This window comes from Mustela erminea, chromosome 12 (genome assembly GCF_009829155.1).
Source record: "Mustela erminea isolate mMusErm1 chromosome 12, mMusErm1.Pri, whole genome shotgun sequence".
Taxonomy (NCBI): domain Eukaryota; kingdom Metazoa; phylum Chordata; class Mammalia; order Carnivora; family Mustelidae; genus Mustela; species Mustela erminea.
This window is the reverse complement of record NC_045625.1, coordinates 32,575,404-32,599,533: the sequence shown is the minus strand read 5'-3', so window position 1 is coordinate 32,599,533 and position 24,130 is coordinate 32,575,404. Positions and strand designations below refer to the sequence as shown.

At 48.0% G+C, this 24,130-nt stretch overlaps 1 protein-coding gene across 1 annotated transcript; it reads left to right on the top strand.

Annotated features, from left to right (window-relative positions):
- Positions 1–908: 908 nt before the first annotated feature.
- NANS (N-acetylneuraminate synthase) lies at positions 909–21,432 on the top strand. The gene is made up of 6 exons (XM_032309027.1): positions 909–1,139; positions 4,964–5,179; positions 15,478–15,577; positions 16,633–16,787; positions 19,281–19,547; positions 21,202–21,432. The coding sequence occupies exons 1-6, from the start codon at positions 1,008–1,010 to the stop codon at positions 21,409–21,411; spliced, it is 1,080 nt and encodes a 359-aa protein (XP_032164918.1). The 5' UTR covers positions 909–1,007; the 3' UTR covers positions 21,412–21,432.
- Positions 21,433–24,130: the final 2,698 nt, after the last annotated feature.

Genomic DNA, 24,130 nt, shown 5'->3' with positions numbered 1-24,130 from the left:
GTAGTACTGAGTTACTTTATTGCTGGGTTTGATTTTCTCTGGACTCAGGGTCTGAGTCTCTTGGCCTCCCAAGGTGCCCTTCTTCACAACCCCTCAACTCTGGTTCCCTGTCTAGGCCATGGTGCATTTTCCATCTGCTTTTAACACTAAATGTTCCCCAGAAAAGGTCTATTTTAGTCCCTTCTGTTTCATCTTCCTTGGCCAGCGGCTTCCTGATCCCCAAATCTGCTGGTGTCTTTGTTGTTATTCTCCTGGACTACTTTAGGCTTTTGATCCTGTGGGTCTCCCTGCCTTAGGACCACCCTGGTTCTGTCACCTGCTCTAGTCTCTTTTCCATTCTGTCACCTGCTCTAGTCTCTTTTCCATTCCTGCTGAGGCAGCGGCCCAAGCTCATTCCTCGCTGCTCATCCAAGCTGTTCATCCGCTTACTGAAACCTTACTACAGGACAAGCACCGTGATCAGGGTTTTCCATACATCATCTCACGAACCTATATAATTCCCCCATTTCGGGGAAAAGGAAAATAACGTTCAGGAAGACTAAAGACTAACGTATTCACGATCAAGAACCGGTTAGTGGCAGCACCTGTGCTCAAAGCAGCTCTAATTCCAACTCCCAAATTCATTTTTTCCATTACACCGCAGGGCGCGCTCTCCCCGAGCCCAAGGCAGCCGTCTTCCCCGCTCCATTCCTCTTAGGAGAATGTTGGCTCACAGGTGAAGCAGAGAGGCCGCGACCCCCCGGGCCTCGCTACCAGCCCGGGAACCTGGAGCCGGGCTGAAGAGAACCGAGCTTGATTTCCTCGTCCCGCCGCCCCGCCCCGCTCGCGGGAGGCTCCGCCCCTTTCCTCGATTGGCTGGCGGCAGCGAGTTGGGGCCCGCGGATTGGCTGCGCGGCCGCTGACTAACGTGGCGGAGTTGACGTGGCCGGGACGGCGCGTGGTTTCCCCACTGGGCCGCGGAAGGGACTCGAGGTGGGCGGTGGAGCGCCGAAACGCGAGCCGCAGCGATGCCGCTGGAGCTGGAGCTGTGTCCCGGGCGCTGGGTGGGCGGGCAGCACCCGTGCTTCATCATTGCCGAGATCGGCCAGAACCACCAGGGCGACCTAGAAGTGGCCAAGCGCATGATCCGCACGGCCAAGGTGAGGGCAGAGCCCGGGAGGGAAAGGGCGCCGGCCGGGGGCGGGGCCGGGAGCGGGGGGCGGGGCCGGGGGCCGGGGGCGGGGCCGCGGGAGAGCCTGCGGCCGGGAGCCGGGACTGCTGGGCTCTGCTTCTGTCCGTAGCCCGCGTGCGGCCCGATGTCCCGCTCGCCAGTTCCGTTTCTAAATCTCTGGAATCCTGCTCATCCCTCCCCACCCTCCTCACTGGTCCGCGTTCCTGCGGTTGCCGCCCAACCCGACCTTTGCCCGCTCCTGGTGGCAGAATAATCTTCCTTAAACAGAGGTTTGGTCAGGTCGTACCCCTGCCTCACACCTTCACTGGCTCCCCATTGTCCACGGGTGGAGTTGAAACCCTTGAACATAGCCTTCAGGACCTTAATAACCTGGTTCCTTCCTGCCTGCCATTTTTCGTTTCTGACCTCTTTCAGCGACACTGAGTTACTTCCAGCGAGTTCTGAAGCACCTGGAAGTTGCTGTCGTCTTTTCATTTGGCATTGCTTGTGTTTGGAAAGTGAGACAGTTAAAATGCCAGGGCTCTGGGTTCAAATTCAGCGGCCACCACTTACCAGCTGTGTGAACGCGGGCCGGCTGCTAAACCTCTGCGAGCCTCAGTTTCATCATTTGAAGGTCGGGTTGATAATAGTACTTAACCTCAGAGTTGTAAGGCTCAAATGGGATGATTTATTTAAAGCTCTAAGCACAGTACTTGCTGAGGACTCAATAAATGTTAGCTATTAGCAGTAGGAGGTTTAGGAATATTCAGTGCTCCGTCTTGGCAAATTTCTATTCCTGTACAGGTCTACTTGGATGCTTTTTCCAATCCTTCCCCACAAGGCTGGCTCTCATCTATCTCTCCTCAAGTTGCATTGTCACTGTCCACGCTTCTTGCTCTCTCTCTTCTGGTTCACTCCGTCTTTTTTCCCCCGCTTCCCTTCCGTGAAAGCTGTTCCCCTGTCATCAGTGTGATTAGGTATTTATCTTGTTCTTCTTTCAGGACTAACTTGCTTTTCTGGAAGCCTACTGAATCATAAAAAAATACTTTTAAAGAGTGACAGCTGCACTAAATGGACCAAATGTTTTATTTATTTATGAAAAGATTTTATTTATTTATTTGGCAGACAGAGATCACAAGTAGGCAGAGAAGCAGGCAGAGGGAGAGGGAGAAGCAGGCTCCCCGCTGAGCAGAGAGCCCGATGCGGGGCTCCATCCCAGGACTCTGGGATCATGACCCAAGCTGAAAGCAGAGGCTTTAACCCACTGAGCCACCCAGGTGCCCCGGACCAAATGTTTTAAATGCACCATCTCACTTCATTCCTACAACACAACATGGTGGATTCTATTGGTTTCATTTTAAAGGCTCAGAGAAGTACTTGTCCAAGGGCACATAGTAAATACTGGAATTCAGAGCTTTGCTCCTAACCAGAGGGTGCTAGCCTTTGTGCTGTAACATTGTTTCTAAGGGGGAAATTCCTGCTCATAATTTAGGGAACAACCTGTTCGTGGAGGTGTGACCTCTGAATGCTGAGGTTGTAAAAACACCCAGAGATTTTGAAGCCATAGAAACAAAGCATTTTTTTCCTTTTTCTCTTAATTTTGGAGGTTGCTTCTGGGGCGAGGGGAGGAGAATGAAGAGGTTGAGCCTGTGGTAGAGTGGAAGGAACAGTGGACTGGTGTGAAGATGCCATTTGTCAGCTGAATAATCTTGGGCAGGTGACTTTTCCTCACTGGGCTTCAGTTTCATTTATTTTAAAATGTGTGTGTTTGTTTTTTAAACTTAAAGTAGTGGAATCTTGTGAAATCCTTGTATTTTAGGATTTTTAAAAAAGTCTTTGTTGCCAGATAAAGTCATATTCACACGTTTAGTTACCCAGAGTAACTCATGCAATGAAATCAATCTATTTGCAGTATTAAAAGTTGAGCTCTTTCGATTATTTTTATTTTCTTACAACAAAATATATTAATATATATAAATTATAAATTTACAATTTATATATATACATATGTATATATATATACAATTTATAAATATACAATTAAAGATTTATTAGCTGAATATAACTTTTAATTTCCAAATTTTGCAGCAAAGGGAGCATCACAGCTTGGCCCATCCTGGAGTTTTGCTGCTTTTGTTTTGTTTTGGTTTTTTTGGCCAGGAGAGAATCAATAAAAACTTGACCACAATCATCGTTGTAGTAAAACAGAGACAGTGATTGTGTTTTCTGAACCTGGAGTTCACCATAGAATTAAACAGAGAGATCACTCAGTTTTAGGAAAGAAGAGGACGAACCCGTTCTTCTCTCCGAACAACTGCTGTCAGGTGGAATATAGTAGAAATTTATTTGACCTCTTGTCTTTAGTAGTTTCTGCTGCTTCACTTTTATCTTCTTCCTGTAAATGAAAGGTTCACCCAGAGCGGACAGGCTCTTTCACTCCTTGAGATAGAGCTCAGAAGTAAAGGGAGTGGGAAGCAACGCCCCGAGACACACACACCTCCTTAAACACCCCCCTCCCCGCCCCCTCCTTGGTTTGCCAGAGGCCTGGCTGTAGCAGCGTCTGGGTGGCAGTCATGGGCCAGGAGACACGTGCTCTGCAGCCTTAGCAAAGTGATCTGTCCAGCTCTGCCAGAGACTCTGTGCAACGTTGCTCGGGTTACTCCGAGCCTGGGGATCTTCCTCTAAACAATGAGAACTCTGTTGCCCAAGGTCACTTTCCATTCTCATGTTTTTCAGACTTTCTTGACCATGCCATATTGTGGTCTTTCCAGGAGAGGGGGCAGCACTGTTAGCACAGGTATTTCTGGAAGTGAGGTGCTAAAAAAGCATGCTAAAAAGCAGCATGAATAACTCTGTCTACAGAAATGTCAGTGAACTGGAGACTTTTCCTCCGTATTTCTTTTTTTCTTTTTTTTAAAAGATTTTATTTATTTATTTGACAGACAGATCACAAGTAGGCAGAGAAGCAGGCAGAGAGAGAGAGGAGAAAGCAGGCTTCCTGCTGAACAGAGAGCCCAATGTGGGGCTCGATCCCAGGACCCTGGGATCATGACCTGAGCTGAAGGCAGAGGCTTTAACCCACTGGGCCACCCAGGTGCCCCTTCTCCGTATTTCTATTGACTGGTTTTTAAAAGCAGTTGTGAGAGATCGGGGGCTGACTGGCAATAGAATTAGAGCTTTTATAGCTGGAAAATCCAACTTTCATGTTATAGTTTCTGTTCAGTAAGGCCTGGGCCTATCTAAGTCCTTGTTTTTGTCCTTTTTGCCCCAGAATCTCTTGTTCAACTAAGATGCCATGCAGAAAAGCACTAGCGTAGAACAGCTAAAGCAGAGTTGTTTGTTTTCTGGCCCATGAGGGGCTCCTCTGAGCTGCTCCAGGTCCTGGAGTGAGCCCAGAGCAGCTGTTGATGGAGATGGAAATGCTGAGTCCTGAAAGCGGGACTGACTTACCCAGCCAGGAGTGAGAGTCACATCCTGACTTCCCCTCAGTTCTGGTCCAGTGCTCATTTTGTTGTCCTCTGCGGAGTTACCCAACTTAAAAGTCTTCCTTAGCTGTTTAATTATTTTTACTATAAAATAAACTGAAAAAAAATCACATTTTTTTTTCCTTTTTGCATTTTAAGGGGGGACAGGAGGGGAAGGCCCCATTCCCAGCCTTCTCTTCCTTTGAGACTTTGCTTCTCCTTTTCCTCTTTGCCTCTGTCAGTCAACCTTATTTTTAAAGATACTAATGTCAGAGCTGTTGCCCTAGCATTTCCCTTTTCTCTGAGAATCCACGACAGGCCACTGAAAGGAGCCTGTTGTGTGTTGCAGGAGTGTGGGGCCGATTGTGCCAAGTTCCAGAAGAGTGAGTTGGAGTACAAGTTTAATCGGAAAGCCTTGGAGAGGCCCTATACGTCCAAGCATTCCTGGGGGAAGACGTATGGGGAGCACAAGCGCCACCTGGAGTTCAGCCATGCCCAGTACAAGGAGCTGCAGAGATATGCCCAGGAGATCGGCATCTTCTTCACCGCCTCAGGCATGGATGAGGTGAGCCCTTGGTGTTGCTCTGTCCTTTGCTAGGCCTGGAGTCAACTCCAGCCATTGCTTATTTGAGCCTTTTTTGTGCTTTCTAGACTTAGCGTTCCCGATCACATAAACCGTATCAGTTCCCAACTGAATGGGAGGCCAGGAGAGGCAGAGGCCCAGTGGGATTTTGTGGGCGGAGTACTAGAAGTTTCTAAACAAGTTGTCTTTGGGAGTAGGGGGCAGCCACACTGGCATCCCTGAGTCCCTCAAGCTTCTGGGAGACCCCTGCCAGAGCAGTTTTCTCCCAGTGGAAAGTGGCCTGGACTAGGAATCAGGAATCCTCCCTTCTGACAGGGTTCCTTCCACCCATTGCTGCGTGGCCTTGGCAGATTTGGGTGGGGGGCACTGGTAGACATCCTGAGTGGTTCACAGAATGGTCATGCTGGCATTCTGGAAGGGTCCAGCAGGTACCATGTCTCAGGTCCTGTCTGCTCTGTGACCTGCCCCTTTGAGATTTCCTTTGAGTACTCTTTTTCAAATGCAAAAAGTTTAATTGTAAAAATAATAAACATCTTAGAAAGTTTAGAAACAGGAAAAACTAACCCGTAATCGCTATATGGTGGCTCTTTTTATAGATTTAAGTCTTATGTGCATTGCATGGTTGCTACATTCATGAATATTTGGTTCTGTGCACAGAATTTGGTTCTGTGCATGCTTTTCCCATTTAACATTATGCAAGAACTTTTTACCCATATCTGGGTTTTTCTTTCCAGCTTTACTGAGATATAAGTGACATAAGTCCTCACATCTTTTGCTTTAAGTTCCTTTTTTTCCCAAAAACTATTATTAATTTTTGAGAGAGATGTACACGGGCTTGAGTGAGTGGGGCCAGCAGCAGAGGGAGAGGAAAGAGAATCGTAAGCAGGCTCCGTGGTCAGCTCAGTGCAAAGCCTGATGTGGGGCTTGATCTCAACGATCCTGAGGTCATGACCTGAGCTGAATGCAAGAGTCCATTGCCCAACTCACTGAGCCACCCAGACGCCCTGTTCTTAAAGTTTTTCATAACAATGTGATACTTCTTTTTTTTTTTTTTTTAAATTTTAAAATGTATTTATTTATTTGAGAGAGAGAATATGTGTGAGGATGAGGGGAGCTGGGCGGGGAGCAGAGAGAGAGAAACTTATGGAGACTCTGTTGAATGCAGACCTGACTTGGGGCTTGGTCTCACTAGCCAAGATCATGAGTCAAAACCAAGAGTGAGATGCTTAACTGACTGCAGCACCCAGGTGCCCCAGCAATGTAATTAATCTTTTGAGGATTTATAATGTAACTATTTCTCTACTTGTGTACATTGCAGGTTACTCTGGGGTTTTTTTGTGCTTCTAACTTATGCTGAGATGAACATCATTTTTCTGTGTTCTGTGTTGTTTCTTTAGGGTGGCTTTGCAGAAATTGATCATTAGATGAAACCTACAAGCATTTATATGGCTCTTGAAACTTTTGGAATACTTTTGGTCAGTCAGAGTAGTTGAATTGATTCCAGTTCATTCTGTAGGCCTCCCTGACCATTTGTGTCCCTGTTCCAATCCCAGAATATGTTATAAACAGTTGAAAGGAAACATAAATCGAGTCTGGGCTGTTGGTCGCCTAGGCTGTTGGTGGTTTTAACAGGGGCAGGGAGGCAGAGAACCTAGGCATCTTGGGGAAATGACAAGTCCAGGCCTCAGTTCTGTGGACAGATTCATCCCTTAATTCACAGCTTTCATAAGCCTGGCAGTCTTCAGACCCAGTTGTGCATTTGATGATCATAATTTCCCACTTTTGAATTATGACTTACAGAGCATCTTTCCTTACAGTAAATATATTTTATCTTTACTGTGCCCCACTTTGCAGATGAAGATATGGAGGCTCAGAGGGGTTGGGAAATTTGTACAAAGTCACACGTGCAGGAAGTGGGTCTCGAAGGTGCAGTGTGCTTTCCCCGGTCCTTCAGCTCTGCCTGGGCATCAGTCCAGGTGTGTGTCGCTTCGTGGAGCTTAGTGGAGCCTTGGGCTTCCGCCTTGCTCTTTACTGCCTTGAAGTGGGTGGAGATCGTCTGGGCCTAAGAGCTGCTCTGGGGACCAGGAGACAGATTTTTTGAGGAAAGTGTTCCTGAAGAGGTGGCTGGGCTTAACACTTCCTCAGGGAATTCCTCCTGTTCCCCAGCTTGGTTCAGACCCCTCCTGTTTTGGTCTCTCGTTACTTGAGTAATGGTGTGGTAACCCTCCCATTTCCATCCCAGACTGCTAGCTGAATGGAGGCATCTCTGGGGCCTGGCCTGTAGTAGGTGGTTGGGAGACATTTGTTGGAAGAATAAACGAAGGAGCCAAGCAAAAGAGAGGGTTAGTGGTTTTTATCAGATTCTTATAGGATCTGAAAATCAAAAAAGTTTAAGCAGGAAAGAGCATGTGCTTTAGGATCTGAAAGACTTGGGTGTTGTTTTTGGTTCTACTATTAACTGACATTTTTTGAGTATTTATGATGTACCATGTTCTCTGCTAGATATTTTAAACATCACAACTCATTCACTCTTCTTAACAACCTCTTCAAATAGCACAGTTCTCCCCATTTCACAGGGAGAGTGTCCGTAGTCACGAATTAGCTAACCGCCCCCCCACCCCCGACCTGAACACACTCCTCTTTCATCTCCCTGGGCCTGTTTCCTCTTAGGGAAATGGCAAGGCATTGATTAAGAGACCTCACTCGCAGGCTTGTCTTCTGAAGCGGGTGAGACCGTATACATGAAGCACATGTCTCAAGATGGGCCTTCACCAGAGCGGACTTCTGCGCATTTTTATCGTGTACCCATTTACAGTCCTTTCTCAGTCCCCTTGTATCCCTCCGCCCAAGGCAGCCTCTCACTGCTTCCTGTCTCAGTACATTTGCCCTTTCCGGACGTTACCGGTAAACAGAATGAGACAGCCTGTGGTCCTGTGTTTCTGGCCTCTTCCACGCAGTGACGTGTTCGGGGTCTGTCCGTGTTGCTCGTGTGCCTCGCTCCTGGCTATGGCTGAGTAACGGTCTCGAGCACAGAGAGACTGGGTCTTACTTACCCGCTTCTCAGTCGGTAGACATTGGGATCGTTTCCACTTTTTGCCTAGCAGGAATAATGCTTCTATGAACGTTCAGGTACAGGTTTTGCACGGGCATGTTTTCACTCTCTTGGGCATATGTGGTAACTCTGTGTTTAACTTTGGAGCAGTTGCCAGACTGTTTTCTAAAATGGCTGCACCTAGTTTCTAATCCTTCCAGCATTGTAGGAGCATCTGGGTTTCTCCACGTCCTCACCAACCATTTGTGAAGAATCTGACTTTCTGATCCTAAATGTCCTAGCAAGTGCGAAATGGCATCTCATTGTGGTTTTGACTCCTATTCCCTGATGTTGAGCACCTTTGCATGTGCTTATTGGCCATTTGTATACCTTCTTCGGAAGAATGTCTGTCACATCCTTTGTCAATTTTTTTTTAAAGATTTTATTTATTTGACAGAGATCACAATTAGGCAGAGAGGCAGGCAGAGAGGAGGAAGCAGGCTCCCCGCCGAGTGGGGAACTCAATACGGAATTCGATCCCAGGATCCTGGGATCATGACCTGAGCCGAAGGCAGAGGCTTTAACCCACTGAGCCACCCGGGCGCCCACATCCTTTGGCAATTTTTAATTGGGTTATCTATCTTGATATATTCCGGATATGACTCCCTAGTCAGGCATTGGTTTGCAGAAATGGTTCCCATTCTTCTGGGTTGTCTTTTCATGTTTTGATGGTATTCTTGCAAGCACAAACATCTTCACTTTTAATGATGTCCAATTTATGTTTTTTCTTTTGTGCTCATCTATTCTAAAATTTCTCAGTTTTAGGGGTGCCTGAGTGGCACAGTTAAGTGTCCGACTTGGTTTTGGCTCATGTCGTGACCTCAGGGTTGTGAGATCGAGCCCTGCATTGGGTTCCTTGCTCAGCTCTGAGTCTTCTTGAGATTCTCTCTCCCTCTCCCTCTGCCCTCCTGCTCATGCTTTCTCTCTCTCTCAAATAAATAAATTAAAAAAATATTTTTTTAAATTTCTCCATTTTAAACCACAATGTGGTATTGCTACAGAGCTATCAGTCTGGTAAAACAAAGTGACAATCACACCAAAAGGTTGTAAGGATGCGGAGAAAATGGAGCATTCCTAGGCTGCTGGTGGGACTGCAGAAAGGTGTAATCACTCTGGAATATACAGTACTCTCCTTTTTATAAACATACCTATTTTAATACAGTTCACATGTGGAGTTCTATCACAATTTACTCAGTGTACTGATAGTTTCTTATAAGCTGGACAACACATGAAAATATTTTGCATCTGTGTGTGGGGATGGATGTTAACTGAACTTTTTTTGGTAGTCATTTCACAGCATGTACACATGCTGTGTACAAATCATTTTGTACACCCAAAACTAATACACTGTTATGCGTCAATTATAGCTCCATAAAAAATAACCATTTATTGCATACCTAAAAAAACAACACAAACTAGACATGCTCAACGCGTAGCCCACCAGGTGTCATTTGATAATTTAAAATTCATACAAAACCTTGTCCACACATGTCCACGACAACTTCACCTGTAATAGCTCCCAGACTAGAACAACCCAGGGAGTTCTCTAGCAGGGGAACAGTTCCAGCCATAAAAAGCAATGAACTGCTGATAAGTGCTGCAGCTTGGCTCTCCAGGGTATTACATGGAGTGAAAAAGCCAGTCTCAGAAGGTTACATACTATATCGTTGAGTGTATGTAGCAAATGGCAAAGTTACAGAGTTGGAGAACAGATGAGCAGTTGTCAGTGGTTAGGGAGGGGAAAGGAGGCGAGTGGATGTGGCCAGAAAGCCTTGGAATGATGGCACAGTTTTGAATGTGACTCTGGTGGTTGAGTCTGTGCACACGGTCAGGCTGCATAGAATTAGATGCACGCCTGCACAGATGAGTACTTGTAGAAATCGTGACATCTAATCCGATCGGTAGACCCCGTCAACGTCACTTTTCCAGTTGTGATTTTGTACTCTGGTTTTGTAAGGTGTCACTATAGGGGGACCTCTGTGAAGGGTTCAGAGGATCTTCTCTGTATTATTTCTTACAGCTTCATGTCAAGCTATCATTATTTCAAAATAAAAAATTTAAAAAGCCCCAGATACCTTAGTTTTAATTCCATAAATGGATAGAACCTACATGAACAAAAACCCTGTAGAGTCTGTAGTCATTTTTTTTTTGAATAAACAAATCTTTAGATACATTTATTTACAGGAAATTCTTACACTGAAATGAAATCATTTATTTGTAATATATTCTCAGTGGTTTTAGAATTTATAAAATATTTTCCCAAATGAAAGCCACTTAAAAATTTATCACTCTTACCAATGTTCTCATCGTATATATATTCATAATTTTTCTTCATCATATGGTTTACCAGGAAGATACAAAGTAGATGTCTACAAAGTAACATCCCAACTTTGTATGTGCCTGTGTCAATTTAAGCACTTGTTACTATACATGTAGTCAGGCTATTTTTTTTTTTAAATTTCTTTTCAGTGTAACAGTATTCATTGTTTTTGTACCACACCCAGTGCTCCATGCGTCCTTAGTCATTTTTAAGAGTGCCAAACCTTGGGGAGCCCCATGCTGAAAGGTGCATACCCAGGTTTCACAGTTGAGCCTGCAGACTCCGGGGTCTGATTCCAAGTTTGAATATGCTTCTGCTTCTCATCCCTGGTGTGTCCAGGTGGAGGTCATTCAGCCTCTTTGTGCTTCTGTGCAAAAGCACAGTTAGTACCTGAACCCATCTTGCAAGGTTGTTGTGGGGATTATCTGTGATTATTGACATAAAGCATAGCACACAGCCATCGCTGAGCAGATGTTAGCTACAGTTAAGGAGGGCAACCCAGGCTGAGCGTCAGGACATCTGGCTGGCTTCTTGCCCTGACTCTGCTCTGAGCTGATCTCAGTGTGAGCCTAGCGAGCCCCTTCCCTCTCTGGGCCTCCGTTTCCTTTTGTGTGTGAATAAGCTGCTGTCCACAGGCTCTCCCAGCTCTGATGCAGACCCAGAGAAGATAGGACGAAGGCCGCTTACTTGCACCTGGTATGAGGGCTTTCCTTCTCAGCCCACGCTGCCAGGCGCCTCAGCTGCCGGATGTGGCCTCTGAAGGAGAGAGGGCACCTCCTGGCATCGTGTCCTTAGGAAAGGTCACTTGTTCATGTCGTTCACTCCCAGGTGGCTTTGAGGCAGAAGCAGGAGCAGCTGGGAGATGGAGAAGAGCCCGGGTGTTGGTGGTCGGGGTCTGCCTCTCAGCCTTACCCTTCGGCTCCTTTCCCTCTGCTCCCCAGGAAAGCCCTGCTGTGTGGTGTGGGCGACACGGGCTCTGGCCACACGCTCTGAGTTCAGGTTCTGGTGCTCACCCTTTGTGAACTCAGGCTTATCGTGTAACCTTTTTTGAGCCCCTTTTTTGTGCCATCTGCCAAGACAGGGTGATAAAGATGCCCAGCCCCCATGGCTGTGGTGAGTGGTCGGGCGTTCTGTTACTGAGAGTCCTTTGAAGTTGTTTTGCTTCACGCTATCTGGACAGGGCGGTATCTGTGCCCCGGAATGCCATGCTTCCCAAGTGTCCTCCAGGCTGACCCAGGCATAGGTAATGAGGGGACCTGCATTCTTTTTTTTTTTTTTTTTTTTAAATCTGATGAGACACAGCAAGAGAGGGAACACAAGCAGGGTGAGTGGGAGAGGGAGAAGCAGGCTTCCTGCTGAGCAAGGAGCCTGATGCCGCCGATTCTAGGACTCTAAAACCAGGACCTGAGCGGAAGGCAGACGCTTAACAATGGAGCCAACCAGGCGCCCCGGAGATGCATTCTTAAGAGCCTTACAAGAGTTAATTCGCTGGCCAGGTCCCTTTTCTGAACCAGCATGTCCTGTCTGCCTGGCTGTAAGAAGTGGGTTAGTCACTTGTTCTGTGTGTACCTGGCAGGTGGCGCCGGGTATTTAGCCCTGACTTCCTTGTGGGCAGCAGCCAGTTATCAAGTGCCTCGTTTCTCCTCTCAGTGGTATTCCTCATATGCTGAGGGAAGGTTTCAGTGAGGTGGGATTTTATCAAGGCTAACATAATTACCAGAGCCCTGGTCAGAGCTGCTGAGAGACACGTGGAACGGGACTGAAATGAACAGAGTTCCTTAGGTCTAAATGGAGAGTTCTCTTGAGAAAGCCAGTAGAGGCCACAACCGTCGAGATGGCTCCTGAAGGATATGCTGCCCTTGCACACAAGTGTCCTGTCCTAGCAGCGCTGGGTACCCCAGAGAGAGGTACCCCCTTTCCTCCCTTCTCCTTTCCTTTGCCACCCCGCTAGCAGAGCACCTTCTACCCAAGCCATGGTGTGCTCGACAGGGCCACTGGGACTGTCCCTGTACTTCCCCCTTCCTCATTCCCTCATGCTGGGCAGCTCTCCAGCACCCTCTCTTCTCCCCGGCTCATTGCTGTGGGCTTTGCCCCTTTTCCACAGGATCTCAAATGCTGAGGGGTGGGGAAAGGGCTTTAGAAAATTCCCAGTTCCTCTTCTTGCTTCTGTTACCCTCAGATCAGTGGGCCGGGATATGGCAAGGAGGTTCTGTGGACACGCGTTGTCCATCCTCATTAATTAGTAATTACTACCAATTAATTATTAGTAATGAAGCCTCTCCCCCACCCCTTTCCCCCTAATAAACAAGGGTTCTGAGTTAAGTGTGGGAAACACTGGGATTTAAAAAAAAAAAAAAAAAGGCTAGACAACTGTATTTATTGGGACCCTGTAAGAGGGAGCTCTGGCAGTGCAGCATTTTCCGGAACCAGGTTGCTGGTGGGACCCTCTCCTGCGAGTGTAAACCAGTGGATTCTCCGGGAAGGTCTTGTTGGCCTCTCCTTTCGGACAGACTGAAAGCCTTTGTGCAGGGGGGTGGGAGGTAGGAGAATGGTGAGGCTGCCTGGCTGCACGGTACTCCTACATGGAAAAGGGATGGGCAGCGGGGTGGGGAAGCTGGGGAGTCCATGGAGAACGGGGATGCCACCGGCGCTGACCCAGCCTGAGGGGCCCTGGGCCCGGCACTACAGCCTAGGAATCTGCCCCATTACTGCAGTTGGCACCCTCTGCAGCGATTAATCCAAAGCGGCAGTGTTCGGAATGGCCGCTAGGTGGGGCTGGTTCTCCAGAGGACTGCGAACACACCCCTTTCCCTTAAGAGATGAACGGGCCCCCTGTTTCTCGTTTGAAAACTAGAATCTGTAGAATTCCGTGCGGATTTTCCAGCCCTCATAGGTGAGCTTCTGCACAGTGTTTCTCCTGCGTTTGGTCCCTCCTTCCTCCTGCTGCAAGAGGCTCCAGCTGCCTCTCCTATTCATGCTGTTGGGGACTTTATCTTCATGAGCCCTACTCTCTGGAGTTGTACATTGTAAGGAAGAAAACTTAGCATAGGGTTTTCCCTCTTGCGGTAGAAAAACACTCTCCATCAGCCAGATAGAATGAGAAAAGTGGGAGACGTAGACTTTGTTCAATAAACCCATTAGAAGGGATGTTTTTCACTTCCATTTCAGGGCTGGCTAACAGTGTGAGAGATACATAAACAGGAGAGGTGAGAGAGAGCGATTCGGAGGGGACAGGAGAGGTGGGGGAGAAATCCCGCACAGGGAACACCACTTGAACTCCAGCGAAGGCAGCTTAGCAGGCCTGGGAGTAAGGGGCACTCGGGCCACACTGGCTGGTGTCTCTTGGACCCAGGGGTTTGTGAACTCCCTGTGAATTGATCACTGGCTCATTACGCACTGAGTATGGCTCTCCTGCAGCTCTGACCTTCATGCTAGAGGATTTACATCGAAGGAAAGTGGGTTTCTCTGAGTGTAGCCAGTGATTGGAGTAGCTTATCACCTGCGGGCAAGGTCGAAGGAAGCTCGGGCAGCCTCGGGTTGATGTAAAGAGCCTGACGGTGGAATTGCCACTGCTGTGCCCTCTAGGTTTCCAGCCCTAGCTCCTTACAAAATGGGATTCACGGAGCAGCAGTGGTAGTATTACCCAGAAACTTAAGAGAAACACAGAGCTGCAGGCCCCACCCTAACCCAGCAGCATCAGAATTTGCATTACATTTGAGCAAGATCCCTGGGAGATCATCGTACCATATTCAGGTGTGAGAAGCAAGGATCCAGCCTTCCAAACCTACTTCTGAAACCTGGGTAGCATTTTACAATAGATTGAACTTAGATATTTGGAAGCATTCTGAGACCTTGATTCTCCCAACTTCTGGTATCCAAACTCCAATTAAAAAAAAAAAAAAAAGTAATAAAAGGTAGTTTTGGGGGGTTTCGTAATTTGATAACAAGTTGAGATTTTACTCTTTAAACTTGTAGCCTACTGATTCTGTTAGCATTTGTTGACACTTACCAATTTCCTGACCCTGAGTCTTACTGATGAACCAGGGTGGAGGTAAAGGATGGTGAAGGGCCCTCGCAGTGATGTTGTGTTGAAAAAAAAAAAAAAGTGAATGAGGGGCACCTGTGCGGTTCAATTGATTAAGCATCAGCCTTCAGCTCCGGTCATGATCCTGGAGTCCTGGGATCAAGCCCTGTATCCGGCTCTCTGCTCAGCAGGGAGTCTGCTTCTCCCTCTGCCCCTGCTCTCTCGCTCTCACTCTCTCTCTCATGTGTGCCCGTTCTCTCTCTAATAAATAAAATCTTTAAAAAAAAAGTGAACGAGGTTTGTTTTTCCTGTGAGCAGCAGGGTTTGAAGGCTGACAGGGGGTTTGATGAGCTTTGCCGGCTGTGGATCACTGGATCAGGGCTGGGCCATAAAATGCTGCATTTTTTCCACTCATGGCAAGGGTTGAAATGGCTTCTTTTCCTGGCAGTTTGGTTTTGAGTGAAGGGTAAGGCCTTCAAGGGACACTCACTTTCTCACCACCTGGTTTTCTGGACCAACATTAGGTTATGAGCTCTTTGTGATTAGACCCTGGGCTCCTTGGGAGGGAAGGTCTGGCCTGGGGTCTGATTCTTTTGCAGAGCTAGAAGCCAGTACAGGCCAGCGTGCACTGTTTGTTGGACGAATGGACAGGTTGCTGTGAATGCAGGTTTGCATCTGAATGAAGTGACTGACATAACACACCTGTCCCAGCTTTCCGGTTGTTGTTTTGAGAGTCTCTCTTGCTGGGCAGGAGGAGGGTTTTTTCTGTTTGTGGCTCCTCGCCTGACCTGAGCATGGTGATTTTGAACAGCAGTGAAAAAGAGCTCCCTCTTTGATTTTTATAGATGGCAGTTGAGTTTCTACATGAGCTGAACGTTCCGTTTTTCAAAGTTGGATCTGGGGACACTAATAATTTTCCTTATCTGGAGAAGACAGCCAAAAAAGGTGAGTGTTTAATTTTTGCCCTAAAATGAAGAAGCCCAAATCTTCCCATTTTTATTCCCTTTGTAGAGCCCACCAGAGGAGTCTCCTGAAGACAGGCGTTAGAAACCTCTTTACACTTAGCATATACTTCTGTTTTTCCATGTGCTGACTTTGGAAGGAAAGACATGAAGGATAAGTCAGTTTTTAAAGAACCTTTTATTTATTTATTTTTTATTTTTTGTGTTTTAAATAATTAATGTGTTTATTTGACAGAGATCACAAGCAGGCGGAAAGGCAGGCAGAGAGAGGGGGAAGCAGGCTCCCGCAGAGCAGAGAGCCTGATGTGGGGCTTGATCCCAGGATTGTGGGATCATGACCTGAGCCAAAGGCAGAGGTTTTAATCCACTGAGCTATCCAGGTGCCCCAAGAACCTTTTAAATTAAAGATTATTGTTGTACATGAAATCGAGGATATGGAAGCATATAGAAGGCTTCTTAGAGAAAGTTTGACTTTGAGAAATAGTCTGTGCGTACAGTGTAATATCGAACCTCTGCCTGTTTCAGTTTATAAAGTGGTCTTGCAACATGAATCCTCTCATTTGGTCCTCCTGACAACCCCAGCACTGAAGCAGGTTCTAGGATTATCATGCTTTGTACTTAGTTCATAGAGTAGGCATGCGAGATCACACGGCTGGGAGGCGGCTGCTCTGGGCCTCACATACTCCCTTGTGCCCTTGAGCTGGGGGCCGTGCTCCCCCTCACCCTCCCATGCTGGGCAGCCTCTTCATCCAGCGAGATGCTCATCTTTCTCCGAGGATTGTGAAATTCCTCTGCCTCCTGACTTCAGCTCACTTCGCTAAACACTAGTATTGGGGGTGAGGGGAGTCTCCCATTTCCTCAGGGTCGGGGGCAGGAATCCACCAGGCTCCCCTCTCCCCCAACAGTGGCTGGCACAGTGTCTGAGAGATCCCTGTGGAGTTCATTTGGATGATGGGACTAGCAGTTGGGGTGTGCTTGAGGGAGAATCCCAACTCCCCCAAGAGAACGTGCTGATGGTGTTGGTGTTGGGTCACTCAGGCCGCCCGATGGTGATCTCCAGCGGGATGCAGTCGATGGACACCATGAAGCAAGTCTATCAGATTGTGAAGCCCCTCAACCCCAACTTCTGCTTCCTTCAGTGCACCAGTGCATACCCGCTGGCCCCCGAGGACGTCAACCTGCGCGTCATTGCGGTGAGCAGGCCGTTGTCTGATTGGGCCACGCCACAGTGGCGTTCCTTGAGCCGAGTACCGTGGGAAAGCTGGGACCTTTCTTGTAGCCAAAATTCTAACCAGTCTTTACCTGCTTCATGTAGTTTGAACAGAACCACCTGTGCAGTTAAGAAAACAGGTACATTCTATAGAGGGTGACTGTAAATTAATTTTTCTTAAAAACCAATCTTCATTTTCCCCCTATGAGATTTAAGGAGTGCCTTCTCATAATTGTCTGTATACACTTTCTGCTGTGTGTATTGGCCATCAGAGGTCCCTCGTCTGTCAATTGCTGCTTCATATCCTTTCTTAGTATGCCGTCTCTTGTGTGTGTGTGTGTGTGTGTGTGTGTGTAAAAGAAGATTTAACCATTTTAACCATTTTTAGATGTACCGTTCAGTGGCATGAAGAACATTCACATGGCTATGTGACCATCACCACCACCCATCTCCAGAACTTTTCCATTTTCCCAGACTGACACTCTGTACACGTTAAACACTGAGTCCCCCATTCCTTTCTCCCCCAGCCCCCATCAGCCTCCATTCTGCTTCTGTCTCCATGAATCTGACTCCTCTAGAGGCCTCATCTAAGCAGAATCCCACCATGTGTCCTTGTGTCTGTCTGCGCACATTTACACACCATGTGCAAGGCTCCTCCGTGCTGTACCGTGTGCCAGGATCTCATTCCTTGTTGAGGCCGCATCATATTTCGTTGTGTGTATATACCGCCTATGATTTGTCTCTCCCTTTGTCGATGGACATTTGGGCTGCTTCTGCCTTTTGGCTACTGTGAATAAGGCCAGTAGGGTCACTGGTATGCAAAATACCCGTTGGGTTTTCTTCATACTGAGTTGTAGGAGACTGTCTCGAAACTTCCGGCTTCTCCTGCTCTCTGCTCTTGGCCAGCTCTGTTATTTTTTGCCTGTAATTCTGAGCCTCCATGAGGCTCAAGGTGGTTACAGAGACAGCCTTGAGGGAGTTTTCTCTCTCAAAGGATTTCGTCTCCTCCACCTCAGCCATTTCACAGATGGTGAAACCCAGTCCCAGAGGGAAAAGGCCTTACTTGGCTGAGACCTCACAGCAGCTTGGTGTCAAAGCTGGGACTGGAATCCCTTGTCTCTTGTTGTCTCGGGCCTCCGCCATTCCTTTCTCCTGGTAGCACCCGAAGCTTAACTTAATTAGAGACATGTATATGTAATTATCCTACACAACCATTGTAGTTATATTAGTGGAATTTTAAATATACACAGACGTATAACCCCAATACTGCAATTCACTAGTTTCCTTTTATATTTTGCTTTTGGTACAGTATTTTGACATTCTGTTCCCCTCCCCCCCACGATAGTCTAAACTTTTGTACATGTTGCTACACAGTTTTCCTATTTAACTTAAAAAAAAAAATTAGCCTTTTTTGAAAGCATAGACTGCTACCTTTTAACCTAAACTTCTGTCTCTCCCAAGTGGTAGCTTTTTCTCTATTTCTAGCTCATCTCTAAATCATGTCATTTTAAAAATTTAAATGTGACCTTTTTTTTAAAACTCCAACAGCTCTGAAATATGTCCTGTAGAGGCTAAACGTTCTCTGAAATCTCATCCCACAGAGATTACGGTCATCAGCAGTTTGCCTTACGTGACTCCAGATGTTTTCCTTGATTTTCTTTCTCTCTGGATATGGCCCGCCCCCCTTTCCCTTCTGTTCTCACCCAGGATGCCATCATGTCCTGGGGCACAGTGAGGGTCAGCGGCCTGCCCGCCTCCGCCATCTCAGGCCGGCCCACCTATATTCCAGCACTCTGACCCCACAGCCTGCATTCCCTTGTCTGTCACTCACCCTCGGGCCTGGTTTTCAGGGCCTTTGCCACTCAGCTGTCCTACTGATCTTTTATTAGACCCCATCTGGGTCTTTCTACTACATTTATGCTTTCTGGTCCCCCTCAATGACAAGACCCGCTTGACGAATGTCTTTTGTTTTCTTCAGTGAATTATAGATCACAGATTAGTTAATTATTTAGCATTTCCACCAAAGGTTTGTTTCAAGGTTGGGCCGTATATATTATTGACGATGATGTTTGTGCATACAGCATGCTGGCTTTCAGCATCTCAGGCTAATTAAATGTGACAGATGCTTTCTGAATGAGTTTAGGCATTCGGTTGTAGTTCTGTTGTTACTCCTGGTGGCTTGTGCCATGTGAAGCATTCTTAGACTGCATTCTTGCTAACAGTAGCCATTGTTTTGGGAGAATCGCGATGTGCCGAGTGCTTTTCACGCATCTGGAGCAGCCCTGGGCAGGTAGCGGTATTATACCAAGAAGGAGAAGCTCAGAGAGCCTCAGCGTCTTGCCTGTATTTGCACAGACAGTGAGAGGCCCAAACGGGACTCCAGCCTAGATCTGCCTGACTATATTCTGTGCGTAAAGGGTCACAATACTTAACCTTTTTTCTTTCTTTCTTTTTTTTTTTTTTTTCTATTTTAAAGGAATATCAGAAACTCTTCCCTGACATTCCCATAGGGTATTCTGGACACGAAACGGGCATAGCGATATCTGTGGCTGCGGTGGCTCTGGGTGCCAAGGTGCTGGAGCGTCACATCACTTTGGACAAGACCTGGAAGGGGAGCGACCACTCGGCCTCGCTGGAGCCTGCAGAGCTGGCCGAGCTGGTGCGGTCCGTGCGCCTGGTGGAAAGGGCCATGGGCTCCCCGACCAAGCAGCTGCTGCCCTGTGAGATTGCCTGCAACGAGAAGGTGGGTTCTGCATGACCCTGCCCCGCTCCGCTGTCCTGGGAGGGGCCGCCATGGGCTTCCCTGCTGCGGGGGTCGGTACTGACCCTCTGAGTCCGGGCTCAGGTTAGCAGTGGGAGAAGCATGTCACTTAAGGGAGTGTTAGCAGTTTCTGCGGCCTTCTAGGGTCCTGCTGTAGTTTCCCACCAAGCCTCTCGAGTCTTTGCCTCCAGGGCTCTAGACTCCAGGAGCTGTAAGTGGGTTCAGGGGTAGCCTCATGAGACGCCTGGCTGGTGAAGTCCTACTCCCTTGGAGTAGGTGAGCCTTGAGAAACCATCGGCCACAGGGGTTCCGTGAGGCATCAAGAGAAGGACCTGTGATACGTTGTTGAGGCATCTGTAAACGGAGGCGACCCTGGATGGGCGGGGCAGTGGGTTGTCGCCAGGGCTGGTGGGGGATGACGCACATCTTCCCCTGGGAGCAGTGTGAGCTGTGCAGCATTGACCTTCAGACGGATGCGATGGTGAGGCCTCGCTGACAGTCTGGGCTTCTTAGAAGCTGTGGCCTAGACCTGCCTTGGCCTCTGTTCCCAGAGCCAGGCGCCCTGGGGCTGCCAGAAGTGCAGGCACTCCTGATCTGCTGTGGTTGTCTGGGGGGAGGCAGAGTCCGAAGCCCAGGCAGGTGTGAGGAATGCCGTCATCTTTTATTCTAGTAGGGCCTGATTAAAGATACCTACATACCAGGACACGGAAGTCATGGTAAAAAGAAACCAACTGCCTTGCAGAGGAAAATGGGAGGGAACTGCACCAGAATTGACAAGGAGAGTTGAGCCCTTAGTTTGGTTTCGAACCTCCCGGCTCCCTGGGCAAACAGTGACTACAACAGGGTGGTGCGTCATCTGGTAACATCCACTGGCAGAACTTGAGTCCTAGCCTGGAATTTTAGAATTGATCCCTTGGCCCTCACATGGAGGATGTCGAGTGATGCAGTGATTTGTTCAAGAACTTTTCTGGACAAGACACAGGAAGGCTGGTCATGAGCTTCTGGTATCCATTAGTCCCCTCACATGCTTGTCTCGTCTGCCCCTTACCCGTCCTCTGAGTAGCAGCATACTCAGCCTTGTGAGCCCTCCATAGTCTCACTTTACTGAGCAGAGTGGCCATGGGCCAGGACCCAGGATCCTGGTTCCTGGCAACTTTGGCCAAGTTATCTGCCCTCTGTGCACCTCCGTTTCCTGTGTTTAAAGTAAGATTGAACTGGATGATGACAAAAGTAATTATAATTTTTCATGGTTCGGAAGCATTCTGTGCTCCAGGTAGATTGCATACATTATCATCGCTAATCCTTATAGTCGTCTGACAAACTGGAGGTGCTGTTAGCTCCCATTTTACAGAGAACCTCCACCACTTAGGTGGCTTGCACGAACCTGAAGGGGATTTGAACCTGGCTCTGTTGGGCTGTGTGCTCGATCCAGAGGCCCCTCCAAGCCTCCTAATTCACCCCACATTGGCCAGGTCCCTGCTGGGTGTGAGATGCTCTTCTAGGCACCGAGGGGAGAACAGAGTCCCTGCTCCCAGGGTACCTGTGAAGACTGGGGAGGTCAGGGACCTTGGGTATAAAACAACATGAAGCAGTTAATTTCCATGAGGCTGGCACTGAGTCTTCATTTTATCCACAGCTGGGCAAGTCCGTGGTGGCCAAAGTGAAAATTCCAGAAGGCACTGTTCTAACATTGGACATGCTCACGGTAAAGGTGGGTGAGCCCAAAGGCTACCCTCCTGAAGACATCTTTAGTCTGGTGGGCAAGAAAGTCCTGGTCACTGTTGAAGAAGACGACACCATCATGGAAGAATGGGTAGAAAATCATGGCAAAAAAATCAAGTCTTAAAATAAAGTGCCATTCTCTGAACTGCCTTGCTGGTACTGTCGGGGGAGATGGGATAGAAGCGGAGGTCCCTCGAAACCTGGCTTCCATCTGCTGCTCCTCCTGATGTACACATGTTGGGGCCAGGCACTGGCAAGCCCATAGGAGGGGTACAAAGAGCAAACATGCTAGTCTCTGCTTCAGGCTGGCTGGCCCAGAAGGGTGGGCGATTTGCTCAAAAGCAAATCACTGTTGTCCATTTGCTGTGTGGATACTGGGGGGAAGGGAGGAGATTGAAATCTGGCTGTACAAGGTCCTCTTCTTTAAGCCTTCATTCATCCTGCCCATAAAGCCAATCCACATGACCTGAAATGTTCCTTCCCTCCAGACCTGTCTTCTCCACTGCCCTTATTCCCTCCCTGCCCTGGGACTCTGTACCCAGTGAGCTGCATGGCAGTCACTGGGCATCAAGAGAAGGGATTGGTCAGGCATCTGGTGGGCTGAGAGCTGCTGAGAGCCTGCATATCTCTATGAGCAAAGAGAGGAAAGGACATTCATTCCTCCTCGCCACAATGGGGAGAGCCTGTCGTGTGCCAGGGCCTGCTTTAGGTACAAGGAGACAGCGGTGAATAGCCCACGTTTCTTCACGGAACTTTCACCCAGGTGGGGAGAGAGGCACAGCAGACCATAAGCACCGTAAGTGAATCCCAGGAAGTCAGAAGGGGATATGTGCAATGGGGGGAGTAAAAGGGCCTCGTAAGGGAGACGGGGAGTGTGGGCATGGTGCATTTGTAGGGGGACATCTATATATGGTGTAATGCTGAAATCAGCCCTTCCCTACTCATAATGAAATTACGAACCCAGCGAAGGAGAAAGACCCTCTGTTTTACATTGTTGTACAGCAGCATGAACCTTTCAGAGTCCATGTCAGACTCCCCTTTGTTCTTTTGAACCAATACTGACAAGAACGATTCTTTTCAAATGTATTTCCAGATTCCTAATCTTTGTGCATATTATCTGAGCTTGTCACTCTCCTGCCTTGTTTGGAAGTGTACACTTGAGTCTCTTTTCAAATGTATATAATTAGCCTCTTGAAGTTTCTTTACTTGTGAGTATAGAGCCTCCCTCCCCTGTGGATCCCAAAGCAGGTTCTGCAGAGGCCCTGATTTTTTTTTTTTTAAGATTTATTTCAGACAGAACGGGAGTGGGAAAGGCAGAGAGAGAGAAAATCTCAAGCACACACCATGCTGAGCACAGAGCCCAATGCAGGGCTCGATCCCACGACCAAGAGATCACAACCTGAGCTGAAGTCAAAGAGTCAGACACTTAACGGACTGCACCATCCAGTCACCCCAAGGCACTGATATTTGTAAGTGTGGTCGGGGTGGGGAGGGAGTCCTGGGCTGTACTCATGTGTAAAAGAGAATGTGTCCAATTGATGTGCTAAGAATTGAAGTGTGAAGGAAAATTATCACCTGTGTATGCCACAGGTGGGTAAACAGCATGCCCACAGCCAGTAGCAGCGGGCCATCTTGTGTTGCCCTTGGCTGACCTGAGGGTAGAAGGATTGATATCCCGGCATGCCTTTAGTCCATTCTGGTTGGGAAGCTCAGGTCTATTAGATGTCCTTGACCACCTGCCAGGTGGGAGATACCCGACCAGTGCCGCTGGAGAGTTCTTGGCCTATTGGGTGCAGGTACCTCTACAAACGGTATGCTTCATGTGTGAATTGCTGAGATGTTTTCTAAAGGTTATGGGAGCCATGGATGGGAAACGGAGTAGGGATGGGAGGGGAGGTATGGCAAGGGAAGGCCTTCTGGTGGTACTTTAGTTCAGCCTTGTAGGTTAGGAAGTGACAGGAGGAGGAATCTTGGGATTTGAGGCACAGACTTGGGAGGTGCCAGTGTCCAAGGACATGCAGGTGATGGTTTGGCAGGGACTGGCTCCATGCAGATGAAGGATTTAGAAGGTGGTCAGAAAGGAAGCAAGGAGCGGTGCCCAGATGGCATAGTTGGTTAAGCATCCAACTCTTGATTTCAGCTCAGGTCGTAAGATTGAGCCCCACATCAGGCTTTGCACTGGAGTGTGGAGTCTGCCTGAGATCCTCTCTTCCTTTCCCTTTGTCTACTGCCCCTGCTTGTCCCCCGGGCTCCTGCTCTCTCTTTAAAATAAATAAATCTTAAAAAAAAAAAAAAAAAAAAAAAAAGAAGGAAGCAATGGCCTTAAAGCCGATGGAGTTTGGACTTTGTTCTCTAGGTGATGGTGAACCAAGGAAGGCTTCTGGGGATATGCTGGACTGAGATTTGGCCCCACACCCACGTGCTGACCCCTAACCTCACCTCACATGCAGCTTGGCTCCTTCTCATAGCGTAGACTCCTGCCCGCCAGGACCAGGCTGTGCAGGCCCACCTGTGTGTGTGTCCTCTGCTAGGCTGACATCACTTTCCCCTGCTCCCTGACAAAGGAGAATCGCAGAAACAGAAGAGATGCAAGAGGTAAGGGAGGGTCCCTGAATCTCTAAGAATCAGTAAGGGACCACAGATGACTTCCATGTTGCTAAAGGATGATCACAGAGATGCCAACAACTACGTAATATTGTCTTGGATCGGAGCAGCTAGGAGGGAGGGCTTGTCTACATGTAGGCAAGCACTTAGTGATACTCTGTAGTGAATTCCCCATCACTAGCACTGTTGAACCTGGGACCAGCTGTCTACCACAAGAAAATTGTGGAGGGGACGCCAGG